Genomic DNA, 22,150 nt, shown 5'->3' on the forward strand with positions numbered 1-22,150 from the left:
GATACGATATTATTGCGATACTCCAAGACATATGATAAAAGGTTAACAAAAAATGTACTGTTGATTAAAATGCTAAATTTGATATTACATTGTGGGTTTAAATGAATAGACTTGGACTCTGTGCATTTAACCCAAGGACAATAGAAACACCAGAATAAAAATATTCATGATTCTGAAGCTGAAAATACAGAATTATTTTAGACAAATATTCTTGCACTTTTTCACTGAGTAGATATATTTAAAATATTGTTGGACACTTTTTACTGGTCAGGTAACGAAAGACATTTGGTATTATCAGGACCCACAAATATTCCCCCATTCCATTATTATACATTATATTCAACATTATATATAGTAGTTTAATGTAGTACTGACACTAAAACTCTGAAAACTTGAATTTGTTTCTCACACAGTAATTGTTTTTGGAGGGGGGGGGACTATCCACCATACGTATTGTTGCATTTTTGTATTGCGATATATTGTGGCACGATATATTGTTACACCCCTATGTGACACTGGTTATTGCACACTAAACTGTTCCTAACACCTTGTATCTATTTTCCATATTTCTGTTTTTGAACAGGCAGTTTTTCAGGATGGGGAGAGTGTTGGTGAACCCAAGTTCAAAATCTCATGGAGCAAAGTCCACAAGACATTCAGAGCAAGACCAGTGCCTGTTGAAAAGGACTATAGCTACATGACAGCTATGATTGCAGATGTTCTCTCCTCTGTGTTAGATTCAAAACAGGTCATGGACATGAGAGTTAATCCAACACATGTCATGGCTCCACAAGAGAGACTATCCAGATCACAGATCATTTTTCAAACACAGCAGTTTTCACGTTTCAAGTAGCTGCATCATTACGAACACATGACGTACACACCAGCATAGTTCAAATGCACAGTATCTTTAATTTTTAATTCTAGTCAAGCACACGTAGTACTTCAAACATACATTTGATATTGGAGTACATGCAACATTTTTTTTTTAAACTAACATTTAGTATGATATCCTTTTTGTTGCATAGCTTGTTTTCTTGACAAAATGCCTTCAAATGTCAACTATTCAGCTATAGGTCATTAAAATCCCTCCATGCCTCATCTACTTCTGCATGATCAGTGTCTTCATATTCAAACCCTGTATAGATTCCACTTGGTTCAGAGTAGACGTTTCTTATTTTGTTAACTGCACATGATGGAATGACTCTGCGGACTCTTCTCCCTAGCCAGCCATGCATCCACCATGTAAACTGACGATATGAGGCATATCTGTAAGACCTAAAAGGCAGAATTTTTAAAACAATTATACTATTATGTTATGAAAAAATGATTTAAGCTGTTTGTCTTAACCATTAAAACAGCTGAAGCCTTCACTGGAAGCGCACAGTCCAGTTCACTTTTTTCCACTATTTGTAGGCTACAGTGTAGGTAGGCTACCATGTAGGCATACTTAAGTAACCATGTTCAAGTTTGACTTGCCTATTAGTGACCTGGTTGCGATTTGGTAGACCAGCACTATGCCGGTCATGGAGGCTGACAAGGGCAGCCCATAAAACATCTTGATTGAGGCAAACTGCGTTAAAGTTTTCATGTGCTGTGATACACGGAGTATCTGTAAATATAACCAAAGCATCTTTTTATAGCGTTTTACTATATATTCTCATCAGAGTCACAATCAGCTTTATTGGCCATTTGACTCTGGTAATCTTTGCTCTCAAAGTACAACACTCAGAATAAAAACATAAAGGACAGTAAGACATATTAAAAAAAATTACTGAAGTATGCATATAACAATACTATAGAATTTACAAATGTACAAAGAAATATACACTAACAATTGGAGAGGGAAAAAATAATGCAAATCAGAATTATCTGAGATTTAAGATTTTAAATATGTAGTTCAAGGCAATTCAATTATTAATGAATAACTGCAGTTCATTATTAATAACAATTTTGTAATTGTAAGATTAAAAATGTAGAGGTAAATGAGCAGAACAGTGTTGACTTTGTTCGGTGGGCGGGGGCAGGGGTATTTCTGTGCGTAGTGACTGCTTGGTGAAAATAAAGCAAACGATGGCGATAGATGACTTATTAAATTATTTATACCGATAGTACGATCGTCTGCTCTATACTTAGCCTACCCAGGACAGCTGCTGACAAAAAGTGGAGCTCTTTACAGCAAACGCTCTCGTTCTCGCTTGGCATGGGCAAGCAGTAGCCGCACAGACACCATCTGTTTTGCCCTACTCTCGCTTCCTCAACTCTCTGATAATCTTGAGTGGGCCTATCGTCTTCCACGTTATTCTCCTGATTTAAGCCTACGGTACGCTCGGGTTCAAACTGAAAAGGCTGAACGGCAGACGTGTTCATCTCGCTACCTGTCAAAACGTAGCTAGCTAGCCGGTACGTTGGAAAACGAATAACCGAAGCTGCTAGAGCGGCTAGGCTACAACCAGGCAACAACCTATACATGTCACTACCCAGAATGCATTGAGATGTAAATAAATATGGCGGCCTACGAGTGAACAGATTTTTGGCTTTTTTTAATAAAAACAAAAACATTTGGAGTTTTTTTGTATCACCTTTTATAGCTGACGCCCAATTTAATCTTATAAGGCCAACATGCTGCACTAATCGGGGTACCCTTTAAATAAACTGCTGTATGTTCAAAACTCGGCAGCCAGGATTTTAACTCATACTAAAACAGGTGAACATATTACCCCAGTCTTGGAGTCCTTGCACTGGCTCCCTGTTAAGTAGCAGGTCGACTTTAAAGTTCTCATACTCACATATAAAGCAAATGGTCTGGCTCCCAATTATCTTACAGTGGTTACCTTCTAGTGCGCCTTCGCCTTTATCATTGCCCAGTCCCTTTGGAGGAGGATTCTTCATTGGGAGAAAATTGCCTGGAATTTGCTTGGTTTTTGAAAAGGAACTTATTGAATCCTATTGAACTTTTACCTCTACTCTTGGGTCCTGTCTCTCTCACCCTATGACAATATTCTGATTTATATTTATATATTTGGGAATACAAGTACATATTCAGGATTTACAACTATATATTCAGATTTATATAATTATTTCTTGTTTTGCGCCCCATAATATACTGTTTCTGTAGAAATACTGCATACAGATCTGGAAAATATTAAGAGACCACTGCATAATTATGAGTTTCTCTGGATTTACTATTTTTATGTGTGTGTTTGAGTAAAGTGAAAATTTTTCTTTTATTCTATAATGTACTGACATTTCTCCAAAATTCCAAACCAAAATAATTGTCATTTACAGATAAATGACACATTTATATTGTCATTTGTCAAAATAACAAAAAAGATGCAGTGTTTTCAGACCTTGAATAATGCAAAACAAGTTCATATTCATTTTTAAACAACACAATGCTAATGTTTTAATGTAGAAAGTGTTCAGAAATCAATGTTTGGTATAAGTACTTCACAAAGATGAATCTGCCTGATTCCAGCCTTGCTGAAGCACCCCCAGATCATCACTGATCCTCCACCTGGTCGTCTATTGGTTAGACAGAGACCTGGAGAGACCTTCAAGCCACAATGTCTTGCACCTACTGTGAAATTTGGTGGAGGATCGGTGATGATCTGGGGTAGCTTCAACAAGGCTGGAATCTGGCAGATTTGTCTTTGTGAAGGACGCATGAATCAAGCCACCTACAATGTAATCCTGGAAGAAAACATGCTTCCTTCTGCTCTGACAATGTTCCCCAACTCTGAGGACTGGTTTATTCAGCAGGACAATGTTCCATGCCACTCAGACAGGTCAATTAAGGTGTGGATGGAGGACCACCGGATCAAGACCCTGTCATGGCCAACCTAATTTCCAGACCTGAACCCCATTAAAAACCTCTGGAATGTGATCAAGAGGAAGATGGATGGCCACAAGCCATCAAACAAAGCCGAGCTGCTTGAATGTTTGTGCCAGGAGTGACATAAAGTCACCCAACAGCAATGTGAAAGACTGGTAGAGAGCATAACAAGACGCATGATTGAAAATCAGTGTTATTCCACCAAATATTGAGTTGTTTACAAGTGAATATGAACTAGTTTTCTTTGCATTATTCAAGGTCTGAAAATATGCCATCTTTTTTGTTATTTAGACCAGTTGTCGTATTCTGGAAATAATATATACAGTATATTAATATAAAAATGTAAGATATTTTTATTTGGAATTTGGGAGAAATGTTGTCAGTAGTTTATAGAATAAATCAAACATTTTCATTTTACTCTCAATATATATATATTGCGCTGGAAAAAATTAAGTGATAACTGCTAATTTATCAGTTTCTCTGGATTTACTATAATTTACTATAGGTTTGAGTAAAATGAAAATTTTTGATTTATTCTATAAACTACTGACAACATTATATATCAAATGTATTTACCAGATATGGCATGTAGTGTGGTTCTGCAGAGCGGTACATGTGCAGACGTGATCGAGCATCTCCTCGCTGCATTCACCAGCCCAAAGATGCAAGATTCAGGGACTCCGGAGGCTAAATATAGACCACCACTACTGCATGTGTGTGTGTGTGTGTGTGGGTGGGTGTCCACGCAGCTGGATGTTATATTTATGGCAGGATTTGGCAGCATCATGAATCATAATTTCTTGTTATATTTTACTAACGTTGCTACTGAGTATAAACAGATTACATGTAATGTGGATTATGTAATCATATTACAAAAATCAATTACTTATAATTTGATTATTAAAAAATACATTTTAAAATACTTTTAATCATATTACAGTTACTTTTTATCGATTACTTGATTATATATTAACAAGGCAAAGGCAGTAAATTGTTAATAATTTATTGATAATTGTCATATCAATATCATCATACTCTTACCCCAAAGCACAATAGTCTTAACAGATTAACATTTGAGCATGTGCTCTAACTTTACAACAGTAAGGTATGCACCTCAGCTAAGGAATAGGTGATGGACTATCATTAAGCAGTAAGGGTTAAATGTGTTTGAGTGTTTTTAGACGAATTGTTTGACCTGGGCAACATCGTTGCGATTGATTTTATGGTCATTAATGTTCTTAATGCTATTGTATTATGCACTTAAAATTAACTTGACATCTCAGTGTTTTGAATTATGAACTTTGGTCACGAACTCGCATTGCTGTTAGATTTAATGTTTATTTCATTCATGTAATGTTTAGTGCACTTTTTATAAATGTCATAAGGAACTATTTTTATGAAGCTCTTTTTGTTAGTAATAAATAATGTAATACATTTTCTTCCTCTTTGTTCTATTAGCTAAAATGTTTATCCTACTCAAATGTATGTGACATAAAATAAAATAGAATTAGGTTGAAAGTAATCCAAAAGTAATCTGATTAGATTACTCCAATAATTATATTACTTATGGCATTTTTTCATGTAATTTGTAATAAGTACCAAATTACAATTCAAAAGTAATACGCCCAGCACTGTTGAGTAACATATTGAAGTGTATTTGTCATTTGCTTTACTCAAACTAAAAAGATAAATCTCACCCAAAAGGCTACACATAGAACACAAATGGAACAGTTTCCTGAGAGAAACCTATATATGGAACCACAATCTAATTTAATTCAATTCTCTTCTGGAAATACTGCAAATGCTTGCTTGTGCCATTTATTATGCTGCACTCTGCGCTGCAATTTACAGTAATCAACTCATTAATTCTCATTCATGTCATGAACAATTGTACTTAAGAGGACAATGAGTAGCAAAATGTAAGCCAAGAATATTATGAAGATATTGCCCCTCTGTTTATTGATTTATTAAAAAAAAGTAGTCTGTTTCTTGCTCCAAAAGCATTTCTGTGGTAGCTTGACTTTTCGCAACTGCCTGTCTCTCATATCACCCACAATTAGTTCCGTATGGCCACATGCAGATATACACTGATAAGCCAAAACAATTATGACCACTCACATAATGTTGATTATCTCCTTGCAAGGCCACATTTCAAGATTTGGGAAGATTAGATCAACGTGTAGTCAACGTGTTGAATGAGGAGAAATGGGCAGAAGTAAAGACCTGAGTGACTTTGACACGGGCCAAATTTTTATGGCCAGACAACTGGGTCAGATCATCTCTGAAATGGCAAGGCTTGTGGGGTTCTCCCAGTCAGCAGTGGTGAGTACTTACTGACAGTGGTCTGAGGAGGGACAAACCACAAACCAGCGACAGGGTGTTGGGCGCCCAAGGCTCATCAATGTGAGGGCTAAAAAAGGTCTGTCTGGTACGAACTGACAGAAGGTCTACTGTGGCACAAGTCACAGAACATTTTAATGATGGTAATGGGAGGAATGTGCCACAACACACAGTGCATTGTACCCTACTGCGTATTGGGCTATGTAGCTGCAGACTGGTCAGAGTGCCCATGATGACTCCTGTCCACCATTGAAAGCTATACGCGAGCGAGTTTTCTTTTACATCACGTGGACGGCCGTGTACGTGTGTGCCCTTTACCTGGGAAAGTGATGGTACCAGGATGCACTGCAGAAGATGACAAGCCGGTGTGATGTGGGCAATAAACATCATTGTAGACCAGGTACACCCCTACATGGCAATGGTATTCCCTGATGACAGGGGCCTTTTTCAGCAGGATAATACACCCTGCCACGCTTCATACATTGCTCTGGAATGGTTTGAGGAACATGATGAAGAACTCAAGGTGTTGCCCTGGCCTCTAAATTCAAAAGATCTCAATTCGATTGAGTTTCTGTGGGATGTCCGTTCCATGGCGGCAGCAACTCACAGCTTACAGGACTTGAAGGATCTGCTGATAATGTCTTGGTGCTAGATACCACAGGACACCTTCAGGGGTCTTGTAGAGTCCATGCCTTGGCAGGTCCAAAATAGGTGTTTACATGACCAAAATTCTGATTAATACAAGAATATTGCATCCGTTTTATTCAAACTTCAAGAAACTAAAACATTTACTTAATCAAGTAATGGAACTCAGGTTAACACATTTACACATCAGAATATGGCCAAATTCTGATTATACAATCATACAATATTATTTGGACCCAGGCAAATAATGCTGGCTTTTGTAAACAAGGTGCTATCTATAATAAGCCTAATATGCATAGAAAGAAGGTGTGTCTGACAACGATGTAATTTAAAGGTGCTCTCAGTAACTTTGTTCTTGGTGTCATCTTGGACTTGCACTGACATCTAGTGGCTTGGATGCAGCACCATTTATAATCAATAGTTTTTAGTTTCAGATGACATTGTAGAAATGTAATATTCACAGTCAGACATGATTAATCAATTAATGAAAGTGTCAAATAACAGGATGGTTACTGAGATTAAGTGAGTAGTATTCAGCTAGTCATGAGATTCCAACATGACAGCCTCCATGTGCGGACCCTCCATGTAGAATAAAACAGCTTTTATAAGGTTACTGATATGACTGGAGTCTTCATTTTAATGTGAGTGGTCATGTCCTACATATTTTGCCAAATTAAATTAAAGTCTTTAGGAGTTAAACTTTTTTTAATAAGGAAAAAATGTATGTGCATCTTTAAAAATGCAATGCACAGTTGTGGTTATTCTAGACTGTGGGTGGTTTGTGAATAAAGCCTTGGTCACACTACACACCGTGCTTCTTTCACATCCATTTAAACACAAGATAATTAGAGGACATTTCGCATTCCACTGCAAAAAACTTTGACCTGCGAATTCATAGAATGAGAAGTTGTGAGACCAATAGAAACGTCACAAACTGATCTCATGGCTCAGCACAAAAGAATATATCATTCAAAGCTGTGTGATTTTATTGTTGCTGGTATATTTTCACATTTTAAATATACTATTTGTTGTTATTTGTTATTTTGTATTGATTAAATCCAGAAACATTGAGCGTGACATCATATCCTGTTCGTTGTAGTGTCCGAAATAATTTTGCAAGCTCAAAATCTAATTTGATCATGCTTTAGATGCAGATTTGTGCACCTTCCCCTCAGTATTTAAGGCTGTGTATGTTTTTAATGTTCATAATATTGTCTCAGTGTTATGTAGGTTTATTTTTGTAAAGTGTTCAGGTTTCCATGTGCATCTACACACCCAACTGAACAGAATTAAAGTTTAAGAGATTATCAGAGCATTTACACAGCTGAGGTATATCTCTCTACAGACACACACACACACACACACACACACACACACACACACACACACACACACACACACACAAAACACTCATCTCCCAGGACAGATATGAGAACAGGCAGTCATAAAATCACACACTGTAAAGTCTACAACACTCTGGGGTCCAAACCCAATATGAATGTTTATGATTATTACACGGTCAGTGGATGAAAATGGTCTTTTCTAATTAGGCATATTTTTAGACACACTCTGATGGCAGGTATTGGCTTGTGTTTAGAGAAAGGCCTCCGGACAATCAGACAGATTTTAGGAAAGTGAATTCTTCCAGCGCCTGCCGCTGCGCGTGATATGAATTGGCATGACTTTTGTGTATGTGTGCATGTGTGTATATTAATAACACCACTCATCTCACTCTGTGCTAGACAAATGTGCCATTAATGTCTCAAGTGCCCTAACCCATCTTTGTTTATTTGAAAAAGTATTTTGTTGTTGTTGTTGCTGCTCTTTTGATTAATTTATTTATTTAATTAGCAAACCAGAATTGTTTAATTGAAATGTATGCACATATTTTTGATATTGTGATAGGATCATTCTCAGGAAACTTTGAGTATGGAATTAATATAATTTGAACAGATATTAAAATATATTCTGCTAGAATCACTTTCCACTCTTAATTAATCTACAAACAAATAGAGAAAAATGAAAAGTTTATCCAGTCAGAATTTATTCCTTGATGCTTACAAGCAAAAGCGTGACAACTGTTTGACAAATTATATGCATGAAGCAGCACGTGAGTCTGAGCTCCACCCCATTAGGCCTTCCGAATTCCACCGAATCCCTCAAAAGTGCAAATGAATGAGCAACTAAAGATTCAGATTCATCAGCCAATCAGATTGATTTATTTGTTCTTGTGGGTGTGATCTTTAGGATATGTCACGGTCAAGGCCTTCTAGCTGACCTTGCTGAAAAAAATGTGTTAGGGCTGTCAATCGATACAAATTTTTTTGCGAATGAATTACATGGAATGCCGATTAATGAATCAAATTAATAGCATACATAAATATTTGCTGAGAAAGCCCCTCAATTAACATTCATTCAATATATAATGATGAAATAATTCTAAATAGTTATATTTAAATAATTATAAATAAATTATATAGATTATAAAAAATAATAATACAGTAAATGTAAATGCATTAAATTATGCACACAAGTAAAGCATAAAAAATAAAAAATACAAAAAGCGGCTTTAGAATGCAATAGACCTATCATTGGCCAACAGTTCACAGCAGTCCATTTTGCTGAACTGAATTCATCAATCAGTCCGAGATTTATTATAAGTTCTTGTTTAAGGACGTGTCAATGTACACCTGTGTCAGACGGATGCTTTTGGAGTGCCTCGGTTGTCAGGCCCGGATTAAGAATTCAGAGGCCCCTGGGCACAATGTCTTGTAGGGCCCCCACCCCACCCCACCCACATAATCAAGCTTTTGAATTTTTGGATACTATTTGCTGGTAACACCTATAGCGAGCAACTAGCTGGCATATGCAAGCACATAGTGCCTCACCTTTACCAATCCAGTTATATGAATCAAATTCTTCCATAATTAACACACAAACACGTACACACACCCATTAATGTAGCTTTCCTGTCTGTCTCTCTCTTCCTCTCCTGTCCTCTACTCCTCGGCTCTACAGGGGCTGCCGCTCTTTGTCTCTCTCCCCTCTCCTCTTCCTGTGATGAAAAGGATGCAAACAGTATAGGTCATCTTAACTCAACCTTTTACTCTTCTTTATACTCTCTCTTCTTTATACTAAAAAATTCTGCACTTATGTATTTAGCACTTTATTATTCATGGCCCCTAATGGCACTTTGTTTGATGATTGAATGATAGTGAAATGGTAGTAGACACATTACAAGATGCTGTAAGTATTATGGTATAATATTGGTTGCTTACAATACAAATTACAATTGCTGGTGTATGACCTGTCCAACTATTGACAAATGTACTACATGTAAGTCGCTTTGGATAAAAGCATCTGCCAAATGCCCTAAATGTAAATGTAAATCAAATGTAAAATAAAGCAGCTTGTTTTTTGTTTTTTTGATAATACTATATTTCATGTAAGTTGTTCTCTCTCTCTCTCTCTCTCTCTCTCTCTCTCTCTCTCACACACACACACACACACACACACACACACACACACACACACACACACACACACACACACACACACACAATACCTCCTCCTCTCCTCAGGGTCTGTCTGTCTGTCTCATGCTCTCCTCCTCTCCTCAGGGGCTGTCTGTCTATCTGTCTGTCTATCTTAATAATACTAATTTAATAGATCAGATGCACGCACAATTATCCGTGAACTTGATAAATGTTGCAGATATGTTCTTCTAGGATACCTGTGCCTACTATCCACAAACAAATTGCTTTCAACTTATGTGTGCAAAATTCAGAATTCAACGAATGTGCAGCAATTTCTACAAATAGAGACATTTTTGTGAATAAAATGTTGTATTTTGTATTAGTGATCATAATTTGCGCATGCAGCAAAGAGGATGTAGCAGGTGACGCGTGCATTTATTGACGTCTTTTCTGAGTCGATCTCATTTGAGTGTATTCGGCAATGCTTATAACGTGTAATTAAACACGTTGAGTTTATATTCTGGGCTCATCAGATTTTTTTTACATAGTATTATTAGTATGATTTTTACTGTCTGTTAATAACACTGTCCGTCTCTTTATGTTAAGGTTTGTATTAAGACAGGGAATTAAAGAATGCATTGTAGTTATGTTGACCTACTGTTTTCATAACACTGGATATTCTGCTAATTCATACTTTTCTAAAACGTTGCATAATGGCAATTAACTTATTTAGCAATTACACTAGTGCTAGTTTTGTTGCCAGTGTTGCTCAAATGCACGCGTACGTGTCACCACCAGCAGTAAGTACCTGCATGTGTTGGGAAAAGGGAGAAGAGCGAGTTCGGCAAAAGGCGGATTCGAACTCTGGCCGAACGCGTCAAAAGCCATCATGCACCTCACGCCTTACGCTACAGTAGTTATTTTCTGTCGAGCGTCTTTTTGCTAAAAAGACAGGCACCGGGCCGGCACGTAGTGCAAATATAGCTACGCTCCGTTTTCGGAAATAAAAAAAAATAAAAAAAAAATAAAAAAATAAATCTTCCCCTCGCTTGGGCGCATGGGCCCGTGCCCATAATGCCCATTGGGTAATCCGGGCCTGTCGGTTGTGTCGCATCATAAACATACTGTTTTTAGGAAAAACACATCTTGAGATTCCTGTATGCTCAAAAAGCATCCGTCTGAAGTACAAAATACACACAGAACGTGTCTTGTGAGAACAGCCTCGTCTGTAAAATAGATTGCTGAGGACATTATTTTAATGATATGGAAATAAATCTAACAATTCCATTTTCTATTTTCATAAACGCATTTATCATGTTTTTTCACCTTTTTTGTGTAGTTTGTGTGCTGTACACTCAGACGGTGGCCAACAGGGAGTGGCGAGAGGTATGATGTCATAATCTTTATTAAATTAATTTTTAAATAGACTTCTGTGCAGAAACTTTATTTTCAATGTTCAATGTTTTTATTAATGCTGCTGATGTCATTTTGTAGTTTGGCAGAACAGAAGTCATCGATAACACACTGAATCCAGACTTTGTGCACAAATTCATCCTCGACTACTTCTTTGAAGAGAGACAAAATCTACGCTTTGACCTGTGAGTATTTTCAGCATGGAAATGTGTGCACGTTTATATGTTTGTGTAAATCAGTGGCTCTCAACTGGTGTTTCACAGGTCTGTCAGCAGGGGAAAAAATAGCTACATTCAAAGTAAAATTCAAAAAAACATTTAATCACGTATAGACCAGAAAGCTAAATAAATAATCTTATCAACAAGTAAAAGGGAGAAAACTCTTCGCATATCTATTGTTGTTGACGTCAATGCATCCAATCAAACTCTGCAATATTTGTATCGCCAAATTAGGCAAATGTCAACATGATGATAAAACTAGCATCATTTATTTTTTTTTCATATTCAAGATGGCAGCCTTGGTGTGGACCTCTCCAATTCTTTTATTGTTTAAGTTTGTTTGTCCTGTGTTTAGTAATTATTATCCAATCAGTTTTACCAGGGATGGACTGCTGAACATTTGGCAGCACATACCAGACAATCGACGTTTCTGATGTTTTGGTGGATATTTAAAGGCGCAGCTATGTTGTTTAAGCGCTATGAGATGCAAGCGAGGGAAGCGAGTCGGCACGCTGGTCAAGCTCTGTCAGCGTGGCTTTCGAGCAGTGCTGCCGAGTAGAGGTCGACCGATATTGGTTTTTTCAGGCCGATGCCGATCTTTTGAAATCCGGGTCGGCCGATGGTCGATTAATGCTGCCGATTTATTTTGGCCGATATTTGGCATTGTTTTTAACCTCTTATTTGAACCTTTTATTTGAAAGATAAAATGTAACACAAATACTTACTTAAGATAGACAACATTTCTCAACAAATACATTTATTGAACACTTGACCAATCTGCACTTGTACACTTAAATTAAAAATGTATAATGTAAAAACATATTGTATAAATAATGTAAAACAAATATATTAAATAAACAAAGCAGGTGTTACTGAACTGCTCAGAGACACGAAGGTTGAGATCCAAATGCAGCTTTAATTAAGGGGCAATCCAGACACGTAATCCAATATTCAGAGCATCCAAGAGAAGCACAGGCATAACTAGGGATGGGTATCGTTAAGGTTTTAATGGTATTACTACTCTTACCGATACTGCTTATCGATCCGGTACTTCAACTGTATTCTTAACGGTTCTTTTTAAGATAAACTTTATATAGGCACAGTGATTTAATTTCAGGAAGGTCTACTAACATTACTGTTCAGGTGTGGTCTAAAAAGAAATCTAATAAAGTAATCAATTGTAAAATAACACTGCATAGTTTATCATAGATAGATTCATGCTTATTAATGCAGAAGTTATTCATTCAAGAGCTGTAAGTGATTTTCTCTTTGCCTTTTGTTGTTTGATTCGCAGTAAATGGCTCAATCGTCACATGTTTAATAGACAGCTTCCCCTTTAAGACCGAGTCTAAAAGGCTCCTGATGCGCCATATTTTCTCCCAATTATTTCCATAACTACGTCCATTTAAGACATGAACTGTGTTTAAGTGAATCTCCAAGCCAGTCGTTTTGACATATTTTTGTGTATAGTTGATTGTTTAGACGCGCACATGAAACCCAAAGTAGCCTATAGTTTGCTTGTCTCGTTGCAGTCTGTATCGGAGCGCGCGCCGCCTTGGGAACGGTATCTCTTGCGCTCTTTTTATTATTAAACGCGTCCCGCAGTTTAGCAACAGTAGCATTTTACAACAATCACCGATCGTGCTGATTCTGACGTTAAGTTTGAGTTTTAGGGAGAAATGTCAGTGCACCGCTGTGAAGGGAAGGAAGTTGTGCTAGACAGAATGCGGCTTATGTATAAATATTCTTTTTATAATCTTTGGAAGGCGAAATCTAAAATAAAATCAGACTAATATCACAGATCTAAACCAGGCAAAGTTTGAATGTTTCGTTCTGTCACTCATTTAGCTGGGCTGTGTTGTGCTCGCTGTGCGCGAGATCTCTCTCTCTCTCTCTCTCTGACTGCGAATATCTAAATTGCATCACAGACAAATGGTTTCATATTATTATACATAGAAATGGCTGGCGAGATAAAATAACTTTCTCTTTATAGCAATAATACATGTATTTTCTTAATTTCTCCAGTACTGACAGCAGAACCGATAACGTCCGAGCTTACCAAAGCCAGTCCTTCAATAGCCTATAGCACGTTGGTATATTTTTATTACTTATTTCTCTGCATTGAGTGACAACCCTCTCAAATATAAGACACACAAACAGAACAAATAAAAGTCTCAGATTCACTGTCTGTAATTGGAAATTCCTTGCTTGCTTATTGTGACATGATAGCAACCCTTCTGCTGTGATAATGCAACTTCAACTACGCTATCAATATCCAAAGTAGCCGAATGTCATGTCGCGTTTTTCCTCGAAGTTGGCAGTAACATATCAAAAGTTTTTAATTAAATATAAAGAAGTTATACAAATGTAATCCTTACCGTTTTCTCCAAGGAACTTAGCTCCTTCCTTAGGCACTGCTCACTCTGCTGGAAAATGACTCTAGGGGCAGCGTGCGTCGAACACGTGTTCCACAACAACACTAGGCTGCCCACAGATGCGCCTACCTAATAATCGGCTTGATATACTTGGATATTGTCCGATGCATATTATGTTAAAAAATGCAAAAGATCGGCCGAGTATTCATATAGAGAATCTCCGCTCTCTTCCTAACAAAACGGATTAACTACATCTCCTCACCAGTACAAACAAGGACTTTTCAACCTCTGCTGCTTTGTGCTTCACAGAAACCTGGCTGAGTAAAGCCATTCCAGGCAGCGCATTACATCTGCCGGGCTTTCAGCTGTTCAGAGCGGATCACATTGCAGAGTTAATGGGGAAAATGAGTGGCGGTGGAACATGCTTTTACATCAATGAATGTAGGTGTACAGATATAACAGCCTTTCTACTCACCGCAGGAGTTTTCCTTGTTTATTCTGATGAGGGTTTATATTCCTCCACTGATGTGCGTGAATGCAATGCTGCAACAGCTGGCAGATTAGATCACAGAAATTGAACAACAATACCCTGAATCAGTTATTATTATTCTGGGAGATTTTAATAAAGCAAACCTCACCCATGAACTGCCAAAATACAGACAGCATATTACATGCCCCACCAGAGACAGAAATACATTGGATCATTGCTACACAACAATAAAGGTTGCATATCGCTCTGTACCTAGAGCAGCTTTGGGACTCTCTGATCACTGTCTGGTTCATCTTCTTCCAACATACAGACATAAACTACAATCAGCTAAACCTGTAGTAAAGACTGTAAAGAGTTGGATCAATGAAGCAGAGCTGGAACTACAAGCCTTATTTGATTGCACTGATTTGAATGTATTTGAGCCTGCAGACACCAATCTGGATAAGCTCACTGTGACATCATATATCAGATTCTGTGATGATATGTGCATTCCTTCTAGGAGTTATTTAGTGTTCAACAACAATAAACCATGGTTTACAGCAAAACTCAGACAGCATTGTCATGCCAAAGAGGATGCTTACAGAAGTGGAAATACAATCTTGTACAATCAGGCCAGGAACAGACAGAGTAAGGATATCAGAGTAGCTAAAATAATCTACACAGATAAACTGAAAAACAAGTTTTCAGCTAACGGCCCTGCATCAGCGTGGAGAGGCCTAAAAGACTTTACTAACTTCAAGACACCATCCCCCAACACTGTAGGAAACCAACAACTGGCTGACGACTTGAATGTGTTTTACTGTAGATTTTTTAAAGGCCCAATCTCACACCCCACATCTGACCTTCACTTCACACAAACATCAACACCTCCTGCAACCCCCCTCCTGCTTCTCAACCTGCACTTAAGATCTGCGAAGAGGAGGATTGCCGTGTCTTCCGGAAACAAAAGATAAGGAAAGCACAGGGCCCAGACGGTGTTCACCCACTTCTAAAATCCTGTGATGACCAGCTGGCCCCATCTTCACACAGATCTTCAATAGATCACTGGAGCAGTGTGAAGTTCCCTGCTGGCCCACCCGAGGGACATCACTGGACCCTTTCTAGATCCACTTCAATTTGCTTATTGAGCAACCAGGTCTGTTGTAGATGCAGTCACCATGGGATTGCATCATATCCTGCAACATCTGGACAGACCAGGGACATATGCAAGGATCCTTTTTGTGGACTTCAGTTCAGCATCAACCATCATCCCAGTTATTCTCCAGACTAAATTACACCAACTCTCTGTTCCTACTGAGTCTTTCCTCTGCACTTCAATAACTGTCTGGTTTGGTTCAGCTACAAAATCGGACATCAGAAGACTACAAAAGGACAGTTCGGACTGCTGAGAGGATTATTGGTTGCCCCCTGCCCTCCCTTCAAGAACTGTAAACTTCCAGAGTGAGGAAAAGGGCACGAAAAATCACTCCACTCACCCTGCACACTACCTTATTGAACAGTTTCCTTCTGGCTGGCTACAGAGCACTGAGCACCAGAACCGTCAGGCACAGGAACACTTTTTCCCTCAGGCCTCCTTCTCATGAACAGTTAAAACTGCCCCCATTGAGCAATAATTATGTGCAATACACAGCTTAGTCTATTTTATTAGCAATACACATCTTCTGCCATATATTCCCTTGCATCTGTATATCACATATTTGTATTTGTACATGCGTATGTATATATATATATATATATATATATATATATATATATATATATATATATATATTAGTCTTACTTTGTATTTTAATACATACATGTATTTTCTATTCACTTTTTATTAAAAAGTGTTTGTGCACTGAAGACAAGACAAAGTCCTTGTATATGTAAGCATACTTGGCAATAAAGAGTCTTATTCTGATGGTTTCATGGAAACCTGTAATTCTTGCCAAATGGAGAAATTGTAAGATATTGTACGACTTGGCTCATATGAAAAGGTAAGACTTTTAGTCCCACAGAGATCAACCAATCAAAAAACTGAATTTCAAATCAATACAAACCCGGCATAACATTTTACCTAGCCTCCTATCCAACACTTGATTAGGTTTAGGGTTGGGTGAGGGATTACACTTTATGGTTAAATACTTTTTATGGAAAGGTATGCAAACATTTTTACTACTCCCTAAAAGATATTAATGAAATAACTGTCCTGAGATATCTCACTGTGGCAGGGTGGAGGGCAGGGCCGGGTCGTGATTCTACACACCCGGACCCTTATCAGGCTAATTATGCCTCAGAGAGGGATAAAGGCCGACTGCGGAAGATAGTGCAGGAGAGTGAGATCGTTTATGGACATGTCCGTCATGTGTGTGTGTTTGTCTTTTATTTCATTTTACCAATTAAACTATTATTTATATTGTCAAGCCAGTTCTCTCCTCCTCCTTACCCATCTAAATCACGTTACACTGGTGCCGAAATCCGGGAAGGAGGAGGGATATGCCATAGTAGAGTTCTCGCCACTACCGTCCACCCCAATGGAGCAGCCGCAGCCATCTGCCGGGGGACGAGGAGCCCGGCTGCCTGGAGGACGGCCGCCGACCGCGAGGGGAGAAGGGGCTCCTAACCGACCGCCTGGAGCGGTCAGGGCCGCTGCAAGGGGTGGAGGAATCCCCTACCAGCTTCTGAAACGCGGCGGGGTCTGAGACCGCCGACCGCGAGCGGGGAGGGGCTCGCTGCGGGGCTCGCTGCGGGGCTGAGGGGCGGGGGAGACCCCTTCTGTTCCCCGAGAACGCAGCGTTCCATCTGCCAGGGGCTGGAGGACTGCCTCCGATCCGCCCAGAGAGGTGCAGCTGTCATCCGTTAGATTGTGGAGGAGTGGCCGAGGAACAAGCTACACCGTATCGGAGAACTGGCGAGTAAGTTTTTTTTTATCTCTCTCTCCTCTCTCTCTCACACTGCTGTTGATTTTGCCAACTGTTGTGAGAGGGGTCTGCTTCCTGCAAACTACTACAAGACACGCCCACTACAAGGCATGCCCTCTACAAGTTATGCTCACTCCAAATAACCAGCGAAATCGGCTAATGAGCTAATAGGCTAACCCAATCTGGGTCCTAAAGCAAAACCAATTAAGAACCATTGCTGTAACCAATACATTTTAGAAGAGGTCAGCTGGGTCATATTGTATTATAAAGCCCATATGGGTAACATGCAATGTTGTTCTTCATTTTACTCAGTTACTGTGCTACAATTAGTCTTATACAGACATTTAGAAAGTGCTTCTTCCTAAGGAACATTTGAGACCTTTTAATGCAGTTATGTATGATTACAGACACGCACGAGCACACACACGCAGCCTGCAGGGTTTTGGCTTGCTTATGCTCAGTGAAGCACATTATATACAGCAGTATCCCAGAAAATACATTTATGCATTATTCACCACCACCACACATGGACAGTCAAATACACACAGCATATCAACTATTAGCACATCCACACAGAATTAGAGTGTTGCGCTTCATAAGCACAGAACATTAGTATTATAGATCGTCTAGAGACACACAACATGCATTATTCACAAGCGTTTATAAACAGCCTGAATGTAACATCACTGACATGTTTGTGTGTGTGTGCGTGTGTGTGTGTGTACACCTGACTATTGACCACCCAGATTGCTCTTCCAACTCACTCTGACATCCTCTGACATATCAATGTTTCCATTTATATAAATATCAGGGAAGTTGTACTCACTTGTTTTGTTTATTGGGGGAGTTACCTCCCCCCTATCCCCCCTGGAAACTACACCCCTGCTGACATCTGATTTTCTATGTCTTATTAGTAATGTTCGCTAAAGCAAAAATCAAAATTACTATTGCGCATTGTTATAAATATATTTCTCATATACAGTATATAATATATATAATAACAACCTCTTGAGGCTGAAGATAGTTGATTTGTACTTGTGTGTTTGGTCAGATAAGTACATGTTCACAGTCTCTCATATCCTGAGCTGAAGATCTGAACATGTCCTAATGCTGCTCAGTTCACACTGAACTTCACAGCAGGAAAAAGTGAAACAGAGACAATATGGTGCAATATGGTACAATACTGTATATAAATTGCATAAAATATATATATATATATATATATATATATATATATATATATATATATATATATATATATATTAGATAGACACTTGATTGAACTCCAAATATATAAGTTGGTGAATCAAAAACAAAATGCAAATGCATTGAACATTGACATAAAATTGATTGTCAGTCTGGAATTACAAAGAGCACAGAATAACAGGACAGATGTTGAGAGAACTAAATTGAAATCTTTCAAACGAGAGGTGGAACTTGGGATGGAGGAGGGCGTTAAGTGCGGTTTGCATCCATGCAAATGAAACGCAGCTGAGAGAATGAATAAAGGGAGGACATAAAAAGGACCACTTTGAATGGAATTGTATTGGTAGACTTCATGATCAACTGAGGGCCAGCTGATTGCAAGTTTGACTAACGTGACCTGCCTGAACTAACGCTATGCTTGATTTCTCAAATCCCATTTTAATGTGCAGAGACAGTGATTTAAAGGTTGACCTCCTGAAAAGTGTAAACACTGTAACTCTGTGACACTATCAACATCTTGGCTATGTTTGGAATAACACGACCATGCCAGTATTGAAGTCGGAGCTATACACACCTACGTATACAGCATATTGTGACAGGGCGGAGAGCGGGGCCGGGTATACACACCCGGTCCCTTATCAGACTAATTAAGCCTCCGAGAGGGATAAAGGCCAATTGCGGACAGTGGTGCGACGAGAGAGAGATTGTTTACGGACATGTCAATCGTGTGTGTGTTTGTCTTTTGTTTAAGTTAATCATTAAAATATTGTTTATATATCGCCAGGCCGGTTCTCGGCTCTCCTTACCATTGAACTGCTTTACACTGGTGCCGAAATCCGGGAAGGAGGAGGGATACGCAGTAGTAGAGTTCTCGCCACTACCATCCACCCTAGAGGAGCATCCGTGAGGGGAGAAGGGGCTCCTAACCGACCGCCTGGAGCGGTCAGGGCCGCTGCCAGGGGCGCAGGAGTCCCCTACCAGCCGCTGAAATGAGCGGCGAGGGGCTCGCTGCCGACCGCCTGGAGTGGGAGAACCGCTGCCAGGGGCGGGGGAGACACTTTCTGTTCCCCGATAACGCGGCGGGGCATTCTGTCAGCCAGGGGCTGGAGGTCTGTCTCCGATCTGCCAGGAGAGACGCGGCTGTTGTCCGTTAGAGGGTGGAGGAGTGGCCGAGGAATAAGCTACGGCGTATCGGAGAACTGGCGAGTAAGAGTTTTTTTTCATCTCTCTCTCCTCTCTCTCTCACTGCCGATCCGCATTTGCCTTTTCCCTCTCGTTTAAATTTTACAGTGTTTTACAGGAAGTACCCCCCCATTTTTTATATTTCTGTTTCCCTCCCCTTGTCCCCTCCCTCATCCAGGTAGACAGGGATGACCTGCCGGCAGACAGGGCTTAGGGCACGCCCTCCCCCAGTGAAAGGGGTGGGGGGGGGTGTACGTCATGCCGGGGGCTCCCCTGCCTGAGAGAATGAGGGATGAATGTGATGTGTGTTTGTCATGTGTGTGTGTTTGTCTTTTGTTTAAGTTAATCATTAAAATATTGTTTATATCGCCAGGCCAGTTCTCGCCTCCTCCTTTCCATTGAACTGCTTAACACATATGTTTACGTTTTCCTTGTCTGTTTGTTTCTAACCACTTCTAAGGATCAATATTTGCTTGTACCACAGGCATACCCACTTGTTTTGCTGCTTCAGAAGTCCCTAATCTTACAGTCAATCTAGCTTCCCTTTAACTGTATTGGATGCTGTTTTGTGAAACTGCCAATTCTTTGTTGTTATTGGTGCATTATCACTTAAATACTACCATTCCCCACCCCTGCCAACTGCAGTCATCTCTGTCATTGACTGAGTTCACCCAAAAATGAAAATTCTCTCATCATTTACTCACTTTCATGCCATCCCAGATGTGTATGAATTTCTTTCTTCTGCAGAACACAAACAAAGATTTTTAGAGGAATATTTTCAGTTCTGTAATTATTTCTGTCCTTTCAATGCAAGCCAATGGTGACCAGATCAGTCAAACTCCAAAAATCACATAAAGGCAGCATACAATTAATCCATACGAGACATAGTGGTTTAATATATGTCTTCTGAAGCCATGAAATCACTTTGGGTGAGAAACAGATCAATATTTCAATCCTTTTTTACTCTAAATCTCCACTTTCAATGTTACTTTCAAAATGTGAAAGCATGTGAAAGTGAAAATAGAGATTTAGAGTAAAAAAGGATTTAAAGGATTAGTTTACACAAAAATGATAACTCTCTCATCATTTACTCACCTTTAAGCCATCCCAGATGTGTATGACTTTCCTTCCTCAGCAGAATCACAATTAAGATTTTTATAATTAATTTCAGCTCTGTATGTCCATCCAATGAAACACTGCTGGCTGTTTGACGGGCCAAAATTAATATATAGGCAGCATAAAATTAATCCACATGACTCCAGTCAATCAATGAATGTCTTCTGAATCAAATTTAAATAAAATTTTAAGTTTATTAACTTTTAAAAAACGCTTCCTGCTACCAGTCGACCCATCATGGAGCTGTTGCGTGACCTAAACATATCTTCTTATTTAAGCCCCTACTGCATATGGGTAAATCTCAGAGATATGGGGCTGTCAATGTGGCTCCATGTGTAAATTCAATTCTTAAATTTGACCCATTTTATATGGTCAAAAACCAAATGTGGGTAAAAAGGTATGAAGCTATTTTTTCTTGTCCAACAAAACAAAGGTTAGAAGTAAATAATATTGGTGAAACTAGAAATGTACTGTACCTTTATTTCTTAACATAAAACGATAATGTCCAAAAATACATGATTATTAAGAATATGTGACACATGTAGCTCTTCAGTTTGTGCAATACATATACTGTATCTAGTTTTCAGAACAATACATATACTGTATTTAGGATTTCAGAAATGAATGCACATTCTCTGTACACATACAATACTAGAATGGCCTACTTCATCTGCTAAAGTGTGCAGTATACAACCAGAGCACACTGTGTGATTGTATCCCACAATGTAATACACTTTACCATCTTTTTCTTGACTTATTATTTGATCAGACTGTAAAGTGTTAAGACATTTTTACACACACAAAATTAATAATAATAATAATTAAAAATGCAACATAACAGTGGTTATTCAAATAAATGAACTGCAGAAATTACACACTTCACCTTTAAGGGTCTCTGTAATATTGTTTTTGTCTGTTTAGGGTTCTGAAGTTTTCATATATTTTACACAT

At 38.8% G+C, this 22,150-nt stretch overlaps 1 protein-coding gene across 1 annotated transcript in view; it reads left to right on the forward strand.

Moving 5' to 3' along the window:
• LOC127638001 (copine-8-like) overlaps positions 1 to 22,150 on the forward strand; it is an 88,183-nt gene that overhangs the window by 22,737 nt on the left and 43,296 nt on the right. Inside the window, exons 3-4 of the mRNA XM_052119360.1 lie at positions 11,636 to 11,682; positions 11,791 to 11,894. Coding sequence (XP_051975320.1) covers positions 11,636 to 11,682; positions 11,791 to 11,894 — 151 coding nt within the window. The remainder of the gene's footprint in view (positions 1 to 11,635; positions 11,683 to 11,790; positions 11,895 to 22,150) is intronic.

This window comes from Xyrauchen texanus, chromosome 46 (genome assembly GCF_025860055.1).
Source record: "Xyrauchen texanus isolate HMW12.3.18 chromosome 46, RBS_HiC_50CHRs, whole genome shotgun sequence".
Lineage (NCBI taxonomy): Eukaryota > Metazoa > Chordata > Actinopteri > Cypriniformes > Catostomidae > Xyrauchen > Xyrauchen texanus.